General features: G+C 39.1%; 1 protein-coding gene across 1 annotated transcript; it reads left to right on the forward strand.

Moving 5' to 3' along the window:
• The first annotated feature begins 212 nt into the window (after positions 1-212).
• On the forward strand, positions 213-1,546 carry LOC113896279 (olfactory receptor 2H1-like). The gene has a single exon (XM_027548517.1). It carries the CDS (start codon positions 584-586, stop codon positions 1,544-1,546), a length of 963 nt encoding a protein of 320 aa, XP_027404318.1. The 5' UTR covers positions 213-583.
• Positions 1,547-13,933: the final 12,387 nt, after the last annotated feature.

The following is a 13,933-nucleotide window of genomic DNA, read 5'->3' on the forward strand; positions in this document are numbered from 1 at the left end:
AAGTTATCTATTAAGTAAGTTTAAATTGCTTTAGTTAAAAATGGTAAAACATTCAACTTAGGTTTGCCTCATTTAAAAACTGGTATGGTTCCTATCCCAAATTTTTGTTCTTCAGATACTAAAAATTATTTATGTTCAGGGTATCACTGTTTAGGACCTCCATTTCATGTGTTCCTACTCATATCACCAAACTTCAAATTGTACCCTGATAAATTAGATAACTACATATTTCAAAGCAAAAGCTTGCTGTTCAACATTTTATTTAGCTACTACATACATAGCATGAACAATCTGGGAGGAAAATGCATGTGATCTAAGGTGATTATCTGAGGATGTCTGATGGGGATGTTATAATTACAGATTACGGGAATGAATCTCAAGGTTAGTTTTTAATGAATACTCCTTTCTATGTTAAACTCACAGCTTTTTAGAAGAGAGATTGTATGCTATTGGTCTAAGATAAGAAAATCACCAATATGTCCCATTTCCCAAGACCATATGGAAAACAAATTCTTTTCCTGTCTATTTAACCTTTTCTCAAATCTATTCACATTTTTTTCCTTAAAATTACGTCCAAAACTCTATGCCAAAAGCAACAGGAAACACCAACAAGAGCTTCCCAGTGGGATTTGTACTCCTTGGCTACTCTGAATTTCCCCAGCTAGAAATGGTTCTCTTCTGGATAGTTATCTTCTTATACACCATGATCATTCTCTCCAACATGACTATCATCTTGCTCTCATACATGAACCCTCAACTCTACACCCCCATGTACTTCTTTCTTAGCAATCTCTCTTTCTTGGATCTCTGTTTCACCACGACTGTTGTGCCCCAAATGTTGTTCAATTTGTGGGGGCCAGATAAGAGCATCACTTACATAGGATGCATCATTCAACTGGGCATGGTGCTCTGTGTTGGTGCCACACAAGGTGTCATGCTGGTGGTGATGGCTTTTGACCGCTATGTTGCTATTTGCCAGCCCCTGCGCTACACTATCATCATGCATCCTCAGTTCTGTTGGAAACTGGTGCTTATGTCTTGGCTGTCTGGACTGATTGAGTGTGTTACCCAAACACCTATCACATTCCAGCTGCCGTTTTGTGTCCACCATTGTCTGGATGACTTTGTCTGTCAGGTTCCTTCTCTCATAAGACTAACTTGTGGAGACACTTCCACTACTGAGTGGCAGATGACAATCTCTGCTGTTTTCTTTACAATTTTGCCAATTGGGTTGATCCTGACTTCTTACGGATACATAGCTCAAACTTTAGGTAAAATCCAATCTGAGGAGGGAAGGCAGAAAGCCATTGCTACCTGCTCCTCCCACCTCACTGTGGTCTTCATGTTTTATGGGACAGTGGCCATGGTTTACACAGACCCTAAGAACCAATTTGCTTCAAAACATGGCAAATTTGTCAGTTTCTTCTTCACTGTGATCACACCATTGCTGAACCCTCTCATCTATACCCTGCGGAACAAAGAAGTGAAGAGTGTCTTGCAAAGACAGCTGAGGAAGGGCATCAGCATAAGAAAAAAAAGAAACTGATCTTTTGAACCAGAATGTTCACAGTACAGAAAATCATGACATCCACTCTACATGAAAGTCTAAATTATTACTAAAATTGGGTGGATTTACTTCAAAGACAATACTTTATGAGTTACTATTTATTCCTACAATTTGCATGTAATTTTTGTAAAAATATCTGTACAAAGTTAATATTTTATCCATCTATTTAGTGTTCAAATATATTTGTCTAAGGAGATACACCATTTGCAGAATGAAGTTTTGATGAATTTATCTTTCTTAAGCAACACATGCAGCATGAGCTAAACATTTTAAAGTTATAAAAACAATAAATTATAAATTATCTTTCATATATACTTTAAAATTGAAAAAATGAAAAGAAATGTTTATCATGAATTCTTTTAGACAAGCCTAAAGGGAGGAAAATTTTTTCTGGAGTTTCCTTAAGTTCTTTCTACACATCCAGTCTTCCTTCTTTAATTTGACTATAAGAATGACATTTTGTATATAAAGAAGAAATCTTACATGTACATATTTTGCTATATTTTCTTTTTATTTACAGTATTTATAAGATGAAACCATAGTGAGGTGCCTCTGAGGTGTCTGAATAGAGGTGTTTAGGTATTCTTTCCTATGAAAGAGATCTATAAATTTAATTCATACTTATTTTATTCTTTTTATAATTATTAATACAAATTTCTTAAATATTTAGTCATTTCTATTCTTCTACCCATGTAAGATGTGCTGTGCTGTGCTTAGTCTCTGTTGTGTCTGACTCTTTGCAACCCCATGAACTGTAGCCTGCCAGGCTCCTCTGTCCATGGGATTCTCCAGGCAAGAATATTGGGGTGTTTCCATACCCTCCTCCAGGAGATCTTCCCAATCCAGGGATTGAACCCAGGTCTCCCACATTGCAGGTGGATTCTTCACTGTCTGAGCCACCATATAAGATAAAGCTATTTAAATATAAAATGGCATATTTTAAAAGGTAATTTTCTCATGTATTCTCTGATAAAACAGAGAATCTTTCTTATAAAGTTGTACAAACATAACTCAGCCAAAATCCAGGTGAATTTTTGTAAATGGACATTAAGTGTTAAATGGTGGTCTCAGCATTTTAGCACAATTGAGTTGAGTTGGTAATTTCCATTAAAGTGTATTGATCATTTTATAGGAACTTGTGCTATTAGGAATACTAAAGATAACACACAGTTACATGAAATTTTAAGACACCTATTTTCTGATTTATTAGTCTTTGCAATGTTCACAGTGATTCCCTAATGTCATTAGCAAGTTAGGTGAAACAGACGGAGTACTAGTGAATAGTGGAATGCCTAACACACACACAAAAGATGAAAGAGAAACTCAGCTGAAAATGTTGATAAAGATGAGAGGGAAGGTTACGCTTATTTGTGATGCTGTTAATCAAATAGGAGTTTTCTTTTTAAACATTGTATGAAAAAGGTTGTTTCTTTCAAAAGCCTAAGAATATTTCATAGAAGTAAAAATTATAGAAAACGCTTTTGTTGCTCTGTTAACTGATTCAATAAAGTGGTAGTGGTTTCTGTGTTTATTTTTTCTTGTTTCTCCTTTCATTCTTGTTTCCTTTCTATTCATTACCATAATATACAATGAATTTCCTTTATAAAAGTAAGTTTTTTATTTATTCCTCTTCTTTCCATTTCAAAATATTTTCTTCTTCAATAATTATTCACTCTCTGTTAGTCTTGTTAGCTGTGAAAATTGATGCCTTGAAGTGCATTTCATCACTGTCCACACCCAGAGTTTATATTAAAAATCACAAGGAGCAGATTCAGGGTTAAAATTTCTCAAGAGATGAAGTTTGATTATTTTGATTTTTTTCAGACATAAACTTAGTAAGCAATATGTTTCAAGTGAGCATCTTCAAATGACCTGACTTTTTCTTCCTAAAAGGCTCAAATGATTGGAAACAAACTCTGAATGGAAAAAAAAAAAATAAAAAGACAACCCTGACACAATGCAGACTGATATATTTCACCTCCAAAAATAGAATACAAATAATTTTTAAGCATTCAAAAATATTAACATGATACTGGATGCTTGGAGCTAGTGCACTGGGACGACCCAGGGGGATGGTATGGGGAGGGAGGAGGGAGGAGGGTTCAGGATGGGGAACACATGTATACCTGTGGCGGATTCATTTTGATATTTGGCAAAACTAATACAATTATGTAAAGTTTAAAAATAAAATAAAATAAAAAAAAATTAACCGAGGTATACAGTTTTCTGGGTCATGAAAGCAAACTGAAAATGTTAAAACACTGAAATCATACAGACTGTACTCTCTCAAATAATGAAATAAAACTGAAAATAAAAACAATATGTTTTTAAAATTTAGAGAAAAATCTGTAAGTATATGGAAATTAATATACACCTGAGTAAACTGAGGTAAGAGGAGTCTCAAAGGAAAATGCCTAGAATAAAACTATCAGTCTTGTATGTAAACAAAGCTTAACTATTTTTCAAGAGTAAAAGAAAACTTAGTTAAAAAAAAGATTTTTCAGGAGATGGAGTCAAGATGAAGAAACAGGAGGACATGGAGTTTGCCTCTCCCCGTAAGTACATCAATAATTCATCAACAAATTAAACAGTTCTCACAGAGCACCTACTGAATGCTAGCAGAGGATCTCAGATACCTGAAATGACAAGCAAATCCCCACACATCTTGGTAGGACAAATTGAGGGGAAAAAAAAGAGGAAGCAACTACACCCCTGGGGGGAGCTGAAAGAGAGTAGGGGTTCCCTAACTTAGGGAAGCACCCTCATCTGTGGAGAGATCAACTGGGACAGAGAGGTAGCTTTAGTGACCTGGAAGAAAACATAGCAACCCTAAAACCTACATGGATGGTCTACGCCTCAACCCTGCACACCCAGCCTGAATCTGTTTCTGCTGGTGTGAAGGGGGCTGGATGCTGGAACATGGGATTCGGAAAGTGGGCCCAGGGAGGGGAAAACTGTTAGCTGCAAAGAGATGGGAATAAGGAGCTCCCACACCAGAAATTTCATGGAAAAAGCTCGAGCAGCTATCGAAGAAGGGTGCCATTGTTGAGTGGTGTGCAAGGCGCAGGGCTGCCATTGTGGTCCCCTTCCCAAACTCTTGCCCCAGCCTCTGCTGGTATTAGGAGGGGTGCCAACCTGAGTAGGCTTTCTCACCCAGCTCACAACTGCCTCTTCCAGTCCCACAGGACCAGATGGGCTTGTGCACTTCACCCACCAATGCCTCCACCTCTGTCTATCTGTCTACCTGGGCAGGTGCCTGTGCTTCAGGCAGCTTCAGGAGCAGACATGTGTTGAAGGAACACATGCAGAAGTGGGGTTGAAATCACACCTGAGCACTAGGGACTGTGCAACTAAGGAAGAAGAGCTAAAATCTCTGCTTATGGCTGCAGCAGCTACAGATTTACCCTCTGTGTTGGCTTTGTAGACTCAGCACCTGTGGAACTTCTGAATGTATGAGTGCTCCCAAAGCTGAGATGGGTCTAGTTTTAGCATCTGTGGGCTTTGTGAGCATGAATGCACTGAGACAGAACTAGATCAGAATCTGAGCTGCCTCCATAGCTCCCACAGTGGTTCCAAGTGCACAATTACTTCAGTCCTAGGACCTGATTTGGTGGATCTGCAGTGGTAGCCTGGTGAAAACAGTGTCTTAGAGATACTAAGGCCAACTGCCAGAATATTCACAGATAAGGTGGGGCTAAGAGCAGTCCCATGGAGAAGGTGATGGCATCCCACTCCAGTGCTCTTGCCTGGAAAATCCCATGGACGGAGGAGCCTGGTAGGCTGCAGTCCATGGGGTCGCTAAGAGTCGGACACCACTGAGTGACTTCACTTTCACTTTTCACTTTCATGCATTGGAGAAGGAAATGGCAATCCACTCCAGTTTTCTTGCTTGGAGAATCCCAGGGACCGGGGAGCCTGGTGGGCTGGTGTCTATGGAGTCGCACAGAGTCGGACACAACTGAAGCGACTTAGCAGCAGCAGCAGCAGCAAGAGCAGTCCCAACAACACTGTAATAAGTAAGCCAGCACAGTGGTTGAAAAGTGACACCTGTAACACACTCACAGGTGATCAGCTCCAGGGGAGGAAAATCAGTGGCTTCTCTCTCACTGCGAATGCTCCAATCCCACCTACCTCACATCACAGGTCAGAATCGCAGCAAAGAAACAGATTTAGGAGCCTCTTCTCCTACAACTAAGGAGCAGACTCTACCTCTGACACTGCAGTAACAACCATGGAGAAATGGGGAGGCCCCATTTAACGTCCAATGCAGGCTCAGGTCACCAAAACATTAGTCACATCTTCTATCAAGGTGATAAAAGCCAACATGCACTGAGTAAAGAGGGCTACTAAAAGTAGCCCTTGCACCAAATAGTATTAAGCACACAGAGACTATACAGAGATGCTCCCACATTAAAGTAGACTCCAAGAAAGTCTAAGGATCAGGAATCCAGAGGAAGAAGCCCCAGAGCATTTGGCTTTAAAGGGCAGTGGAGCCTGACTGAGAGAGCTCCACAGGGCTGGAAGAAACAGACTCCACTCTTGGAGAGTGCACACAAGACCTCATGTGCATTGGGACACTGCACAAAGTACTTCCACAGGAGCTGGGGTTAGATATAACTAGGGTCTGGGAAGTTCTCCTGAGGAGGTGGGGATTCACTGTAGCTCACTGTGAAAGTAAAGACGCTAGTGGAGGACAATTCAGAGAATATTGATTGGTATGAGCTCTCTCAGAGGTCTTCATCTCAGCCTCAAGATCAAAAGCTTATAAGTTCCAGACCTGAAATGCCTCAGGAACAAACAACCAGCAAGACAGGAGCACAATCCCAGCCTCAATAGAAAGACTGCCTAAGGTCATATTGAGCTCATGGCTACCTCAAAACACCATTTAACATGGCCCTACCCATCAAAGGGACAAGACCTAGCTTCACCCATGAAAGGGAAGGCACCAGTTTCTACTCCCAGACAGCCTGCAGGAGCCACTGGACCAACTTCACTCATCAGGGGGCAGATATTCAGAAGTGAGAGGAACTGCAATCCTGCAGCCTGTGGAAAGAAAGCCACAAACACAGAAAGTTAGACACAATGAGATGACAGAGAAATATGTTGCAAATGAAGGAATGAGATAAACCCCCACAAAACAACTAAATGAAGAGGAGATAGGCAATCTACTGGAATAGGAATTCAGAATAATAATAGTAGAGATGACCCAAAATCTCAGGAAAAAAAAAAAAATGGAGGCACAATTTAAGAAGCAAGAATAGCATTGACACATATACATTACTATATGTAAAACAGATAGCCAGTGGGAGTTAGATGTATGATGCAGGAAACCCAAAACCAGTGGTCTGTGACCACCTAGAGGGGTGAGATGGGGAGAGAGGTGACAGGTGGATCAAGAAGGAGGGGATATATGTATACCTAATGCAGATCCATGTTGATATATTGCAAAAAACCATCAGAATATTGTAAAGCAATTTCCCTCTAATTAAAAAATTTAACAAGGAATTATAAGATTTAAATAACAAATAATCAGAACTGAACAGTACAACAATTGAAATTAAAAAATACACTAGAAGAAATCAAAGAAGAAATTAAAAAAAAAAAAACCTAGAAATAACTGACAACGAAAACATGATGATGCAAACTCTATGGGTTTCATCAAAAGCAGTTCTAAGAGGGAATTTTATAACAGTGCAATCTTACCTCGGTAAATAAAAATCTCAAATAAACAATCTAACTTTACACCTAAAGCAACTAGAGAAAGAACAAACAATATCCAAAGTTAATAGAAGGAAAGAAATCATAAATATCAGAGCATAAATAAATGAAATAGACACTGAGAAAACATATCCAAGCTCCTGTGTTCCTGTCGTTTGAAGTAAAAGGCTTTTGCTTTAGTCTCCCAGGCCTCCTCTGAGTCTAAATAGGCTAGCCCAAGAGTTAATAAATGGGAAATGTGAAGATGTAGAAATAAAGAATACACACTGAGCTGTGATACTGGTAAAAATTTAAACTATATACCAGTCATAAAGCAGAAACACCAAATTCCCAGTTCCCTGAAAAATATAAAGGCTTGAGGAACATTCCAAAGTTTTTTTTAGGAGAAGTAAACCCCTAACAGATGAAAATTGCTGACCACAAGCATGTAGACTTCAGACCAATTGAAACCAGAAGATTCAGTTCAGTTCAGTTCACTTCAGTCGCTCAGTTGTGTCTGACTCTTTGCGACCCCATGAATCGCAGCACGCCAGGCCTCCCTGTCCATCACCAACTCCCGGAGTTCACTCAGACTCACATCCATCGAGTCAGTGATGCCATCCAGCCATCTCATCCTCTGTTGTCCCCTTCTCCTCCTGCCCCCAATCCCTCCCAGCATCAGAGTCTTTTCCAATGAGTCAACTGTTCACATGAGGTGCCCAAAGTACTGGAGTTTCCGCTTTAGCATCATTCCTTCCAAAGAAATCCCAGGGCTGATCTCCTTCAGAATGGACTGGTTGGATCTCCTTGCAGTCCAAGGGACTCTCAAGAGTCTTCTCCAGCACCACAGTTCAAAAGCATCAATTCTTCAGCGCTCAGCTTTCTTCACAGTCCAACTCTCACATCCATACATGACCACTGCAAAAACCATAGCCTTGACTAGATGGACCTTTGTTGGCAAAGTAGTCTCTGCTTTTGAATATGCTACCTAGGTTGGTCATAACTTTTCTTCCAAGGAGTAAGCGTCTTTTAATATCATGGCTGCAGTCACCATCTGCAGTGATTTTGGAGCCCAGACCAATCGAAACCAGAGGATTGCTGCTGCTGCTGCTAAGTCGCTTCAGTCGCAGCCGATTCTGTGCGACCCCATAGACGCCAGCCCATGAGGCTCCCCTGTCCCTGGGATTCTCCAGGCAAGAACACTGGAGTGGGTTGCCATTTCCTTCTCCAATGCATGAAAGGGAAAAGTGAAAGTGAAGTTGCTGAGTCTTGTCCGACTCTTAGCGACCCCATGGACTGTGGCCCACCAGGCTCCTCTGTCCATGGGATTTTCCAGGCAAGAGTAATGGAGTGGGGTGCCATTGCCTTCTTCGAACCAGAAGATTAGTGATACTTAAAATTTTCCTTGGGAGAATGGCATTAAAACATGTATAATATCATATAAGAAAGGAATCGCCAGTCCAGGTTCAATGCAGGATACAGGAAGCTTGGGGCTGGTACACTGGGATGACCCAGAGGGATGGTATGGGGATGGAGGTGGGAGGGGGCTTCAAGATGGGGAAAATGTGTACACCCATGGTGGATGCATGTTGATGTATGGCAAAACCAATACAATATTGTAAAGTATAAGAAAAAAATAATAAAAAAGTTAAAAATATTAAAAAAGTAAAAATAAAAACATGTCAGAAAAAAAAACAAAAACCAACAACAACAAAAAAAACACTTTACTTTGATGCCAACCAATCTGAGAATTGTAAAAGATCTGATCATGCATCCTGCAGCCCCTTCATTCACTTTGCCTCTGAAACCCATTTTCTGAAGGTCATTGGGAATTTTGAGCCTTTTGAGTCTTCTGAGCATGAGCTACACATTCTTATTTGTGTGTGTGTGTATGTGTGTGCTTAGTCACTCAGTCGTGTCCGACTCTGTGTGACTCCATGGACTGTAGCCTGCCAGGCTCCCCATGGGGATTCTCCAGGCAAGAATACTGGGGTGGGTTGCCATGCCCTCCTGCAGGGGATTTTCCTAACCCAGGGATTGAACCCAGGTCTCCCTCATTGCAGGGGGAATTTTATTTTTTTTTAACCATCTGAGCCACCAGGAAAGTCCATTTCTTATTGTTTGGTATTCTGCATAAACTATGTACTTTTCTTCACCACAACCTGGTGTCAGAAGATTGACTTTACTGTGGATGAATGAGAGTACTCAAGTTCAGGTTAAGTAACAGTAACAGGCTCTACGGATTTTGTTTTCCATGTCTGATTCTCAGATAATTCATGTTGAGCTTAGTCTGTGACCATTCTTTGTACTTTTTAAATAGCAGAAAATCTGGAGAGCATATGTTCTTGTTGAAAAGGCAGACAAGGATTCTGATTTTATTTTTTAATTGCTTGAATCCTTTTTTTCCCCTTTTTTTGGTATTTTCACTTGAGTAATATGATATCTATTGGCATTTTGGGTAAATATCTTTTGCCACTAGGAATCAAGAGTTGTTTTATTTATTTTTTTTTAGTGATCTCAACCTTGGATTTCAGAAGTCCCTTTCTACTCCAGTATTTATCTTTTCTTACTATTGTTAAATTTCTTGTGCTTTTGATTGTGATGCATCTTTATGTGCATGCTGTGCATTTCCCTCACTGCAAAAATTAGTATTCTGCTCAAATACAAGCTGAACACTAAGAGTATAAACTATACCATTTTATTTCTGTAATTTTCATCTAACAGGAAAAACTAAATTGTTGTGTTTAAAAATACATTTTTTTATCTAGGGATACAACAGTAACTCCCAGAAATGATGACAATCAAATTGATTCTACAAAATAAGCAGTTCATATTCCTCAAAGTTGTCAATATTTCATGAAGGAAACAGACTGAAGGAGACTCAGTGACAATAACAACTAGATGCTGTGTGGGATCCTGAATGAGGGAAAAAAACAAAACAAAACAATGGCAAGAGTCAAAACACGGGTGAAATATTAACTTCCTTGTTCTGACAACTTTTTATGGTTATATAATATGTTAATACTGGTAGAAGTTGGTTAAGACTACATGGAAACTTTACTAACTTTGCAACTTTTCTAAATGTCTAAAGATAGCTCAATAAGAGAGAGGCACAAGACGGTTATGGAGAGCTATTCATGTTCTCCAAGGATGTGTGGGGACATTACATGAATGGTTTCATGATTGTTTTTTCTGTGATTAAGCAGTAAATTTTGGACACTTCTTTTTTAAATTTATTTATTTTAGTTGGAGGCTAATTACTTTTATGTGTTTTATTTATAGTATAAAAAGAAATAAAAGTCATTTGTAATGTGGTTGTCTCTCTAGGACCTCTGCTCTTGCCTCTGTTATTAAGCAATAAGTGTAAGTTAGCTTACTGAAATCCCCATAAAATAGTTCTTACCTAAAGGTACCTGGAAGCTTTCAAATTGATGCTTTCAAACTGTGGTGACGGAGAAGACTCTTGAGAGTTCCTTGGACAGCAAGGAGATCAAACCCATCAATCTCAAAGGAAATCAACCCTGAATATTCATTGGTAGGACTGATGGTGAAGCTGAAGCTCCAATACTTTGGCCAACTGATGCATATAGCCAACTCATTGGAAAAGACTCTGAGGCTGGGAAAGATTGAGGGCAGGAGGAGAAGGGGGCTGACAGAGGATGAGATGGTTAGATGGCTTAATCAACTCAATGGACATGAGTTTGAACTCCAGGAGACAGTGAAGGGAAGCTTGGCTATAGTCAATGGGGTGGCAAAGTGTGGGACATGACTGAGAAACTGAACAGAAAAAGGAACGTAGGCAGTCATATTGATGGGAACTTTTCTCATGTGTCCTGGAGCGTCAGGTTTAATTGAGCCTTACCTCTTAAACTTGTCCTGTGACTACACTCACAAACCCAGAGTCTTGAAGCCCAGACAGTTTGGATATCAGCCTTATCCTGTGCCTGTGATTTCCTCGGCATCAGAGGCATCAAATTACGGGTATCAATATTTGCTTATCCACTGTTATGCTTAAGTAAAAAAATATTAATTCATGACAAGATATTTTATAATTTTAAATTATAAATTTAAATTATAAATTATAAATTTAAATTATAATTAAATTATAATTAAATTTAAATTATATTATAAAATATAAATTAAATTATATTGCAAAGGGAAAAAACATTAATGACATTTTATAATTTCGTCATGCAATATAATATGTATCAATTTAAAAAATGATAATGTTTCATGATGTCTTATTATACTTGATAGAATAATAAATAAGGAAATACATATTGAGCATTCAAGGAAATTTTTAAAGAAATCAGCTGAAAATTAGCATAACCAAAAAAGAAAAAAAAAACTTTCTTCCCTTGTGCTGAATCTGAACTGATCTACAGACTCAATGCCATCCCCATCAAAATTCCATTGAAATTTTTCACAGAAATGGAACAAATGTCTAATATTTGTACAGAACCTAAATAACCAAAGCAATCCTGAAATTTAAGAACAGAGCTGGAGACGCATTTTTGGATTTCAAAGCTAAACATTACAAAGCTATATTAAATAAAACAATAAGACACTGGTATAGAAAGAGAAACAGACCAAAGGAATAGAATATATGTATGGGTTTATTGACTCATTTATAAACCTACACATATATTGTCAACTAATCTTTGACAAGGTTGCCTATCATAAGTAACAGCAAAAGGCAATTAATTCAATAAAACATATCAGTAACACAATATACAAGTACAAAACATAAATAAGTAAATTAATGTGTGAATGAATGAATGAATTGAGAAATAAAAACTGGGGCCCTAGCTCACAAAACTCACAAGAAAATATAAATAGTTTAAAGACTCAAACATAGGTACTATAACCATAAGACTCCTAGAAGAAAATATACAAAATAACTACCTTGGCATTGATCTTGGCAATCAATTTTGGACATGACATTAAAAGTACAGACAAAACTGCAAAATTAAGACCTAAGGCTGTATCAAACTAAAAAGTTTCTTCTCAGCAAACAACCAGATATAAAAACAAATTATAGAATGGAAGAAAATATGTGGAAATCATGAAACTGATAAAGTTGCATATTCAAAATTTATATGGAGTTTATACAGTTTAATATAAGTCGCTCAGTTGTGTCTGACTCTTTGCAACCCCATCAACTGCAGCCCACCTGGCTCCTCTGTCCATGGAATTCTCCAGGTAAGAATACTGGAGTGGGCTGCTATTTCCTTTTCCAGGGGATCTTCCTGACCCAGGGATCGAACCAGGGTCTCCTGCATTCCAGGCAGATTCTTTACCATCTGAGACACCAGGAAAGCCCCCCAGTAGCAAAATATAAATGAATAAAGACATTGTATAATCCAACATAAAATTCGGCAAAGTACACAAATAGACATTGTTCCAAAGAAGACATACCTTGGCCAACAGACTTATGAAATGTGTAAAACAATATTTGTTATCAGGAAAATGCAAATGGAAACCACAATGTGATAACTCACACCTATTAAAAATAGCTTTTATAAAATTATCGACAGAATACAAATTGGTGAGAATATCAAGTAAAGGTAACCCTTAGACACTGTTGCTGCTGCTCTGCTGCTAAGCCACTTCAGTCATGCCTGACTCTGTGCGACCCAATAGATGGCAGCCCATCAGGCTCCCCCGTCCCTGGGATTCTCCAGGCAAGAACACTGGAGTGGGTTGCCATTTCCTTCTCCAATGCATGAAAGTGAAAAGTGAAAGTGAAGTCGCTCAGTTGTGTCTGACTCTTAGGGACCCCATGGACTATAGCCCTCCAGGCTCCTCTGGCCATGAGATTTTCCAGGCAAGAGTATGTTAATTGGTATAGCCATATGGAAAAAAATATGGATGCTCCTCAACTTATTAAAATAGAACCACAATAAAGTACAATAATACCACATCTGGAAATATATTAAAGGGAAATAAACAGTATCCTGAGGAGATATTTGTACTTACATATTCATTATGGCAGAAAGTGAAGAGGAACTCAAAAGCCTCTTGATGAAAGTGAAAGTGGAGAGTGAAAAAGTTGGCTTAAAGCTCAACATTCAGAAAACGAAAATCATGGCATCCGGTCCCACCACTTCATGGGAAATACACGGGGAAACAATGTCAGACTTTATTTTTCTGGGCTCCCAAATCACTGCAGATGGTGACTGCAGCCATGACATTAAAAGACGCTTACTCCTTGGAAGGAAAGTTATGACCAACCTAGATAGCATATTCAAAAGCAGAGACATTACTTTGCCAACAAAGGTCCATCTAGTCAAGGCTATGGTTTTTGCAGTGGTCATGTATGGATGTGAGAGTTGGACTGTTAAGAAGGCTGAGCGCTGAAGAATTGATGCTTTTGAACTGTGGTGCTGGAGAAGACTCTTGAGAGTCCCTTGGACTGCAAGGAGATCCAACCAGTCCATTCTGAAGGAGATCAGCCCTGGGATTTCTTTGGAAGGAATGATGCTAAAGCTGAAACTCCAGTACTTTGGGCATCTCATGCGAAGAGTTGACTCATTGGAAAAGACTCTGATGCTGGGAGGGATTGAGGGCAGGAGGAGAAGGGGATGACAGAGGATGAGATGGCTGGATGGCATCACTGACTCAATGGACGTGAGTCTGAGTGAACTCTGGGAGTTGGTGATGGACAGG

Source organism: Bos indicus x Bos taurus, chromosome 7, assembly GCF_003369695.1.
Source record: "Bos indicus x Bos taurus breed Angus x Brahman F1 hybrid chromosome 7, Bos_hybrid_MaternalHap_v2.0, whole genome shotgun sequence".
Lineage (NCBI taxonomy): Eukaryota > Metazoa > Chordata > Mammalia > Artiodactyla > Bovidae > Bos > Bos indicus x Bos taurus.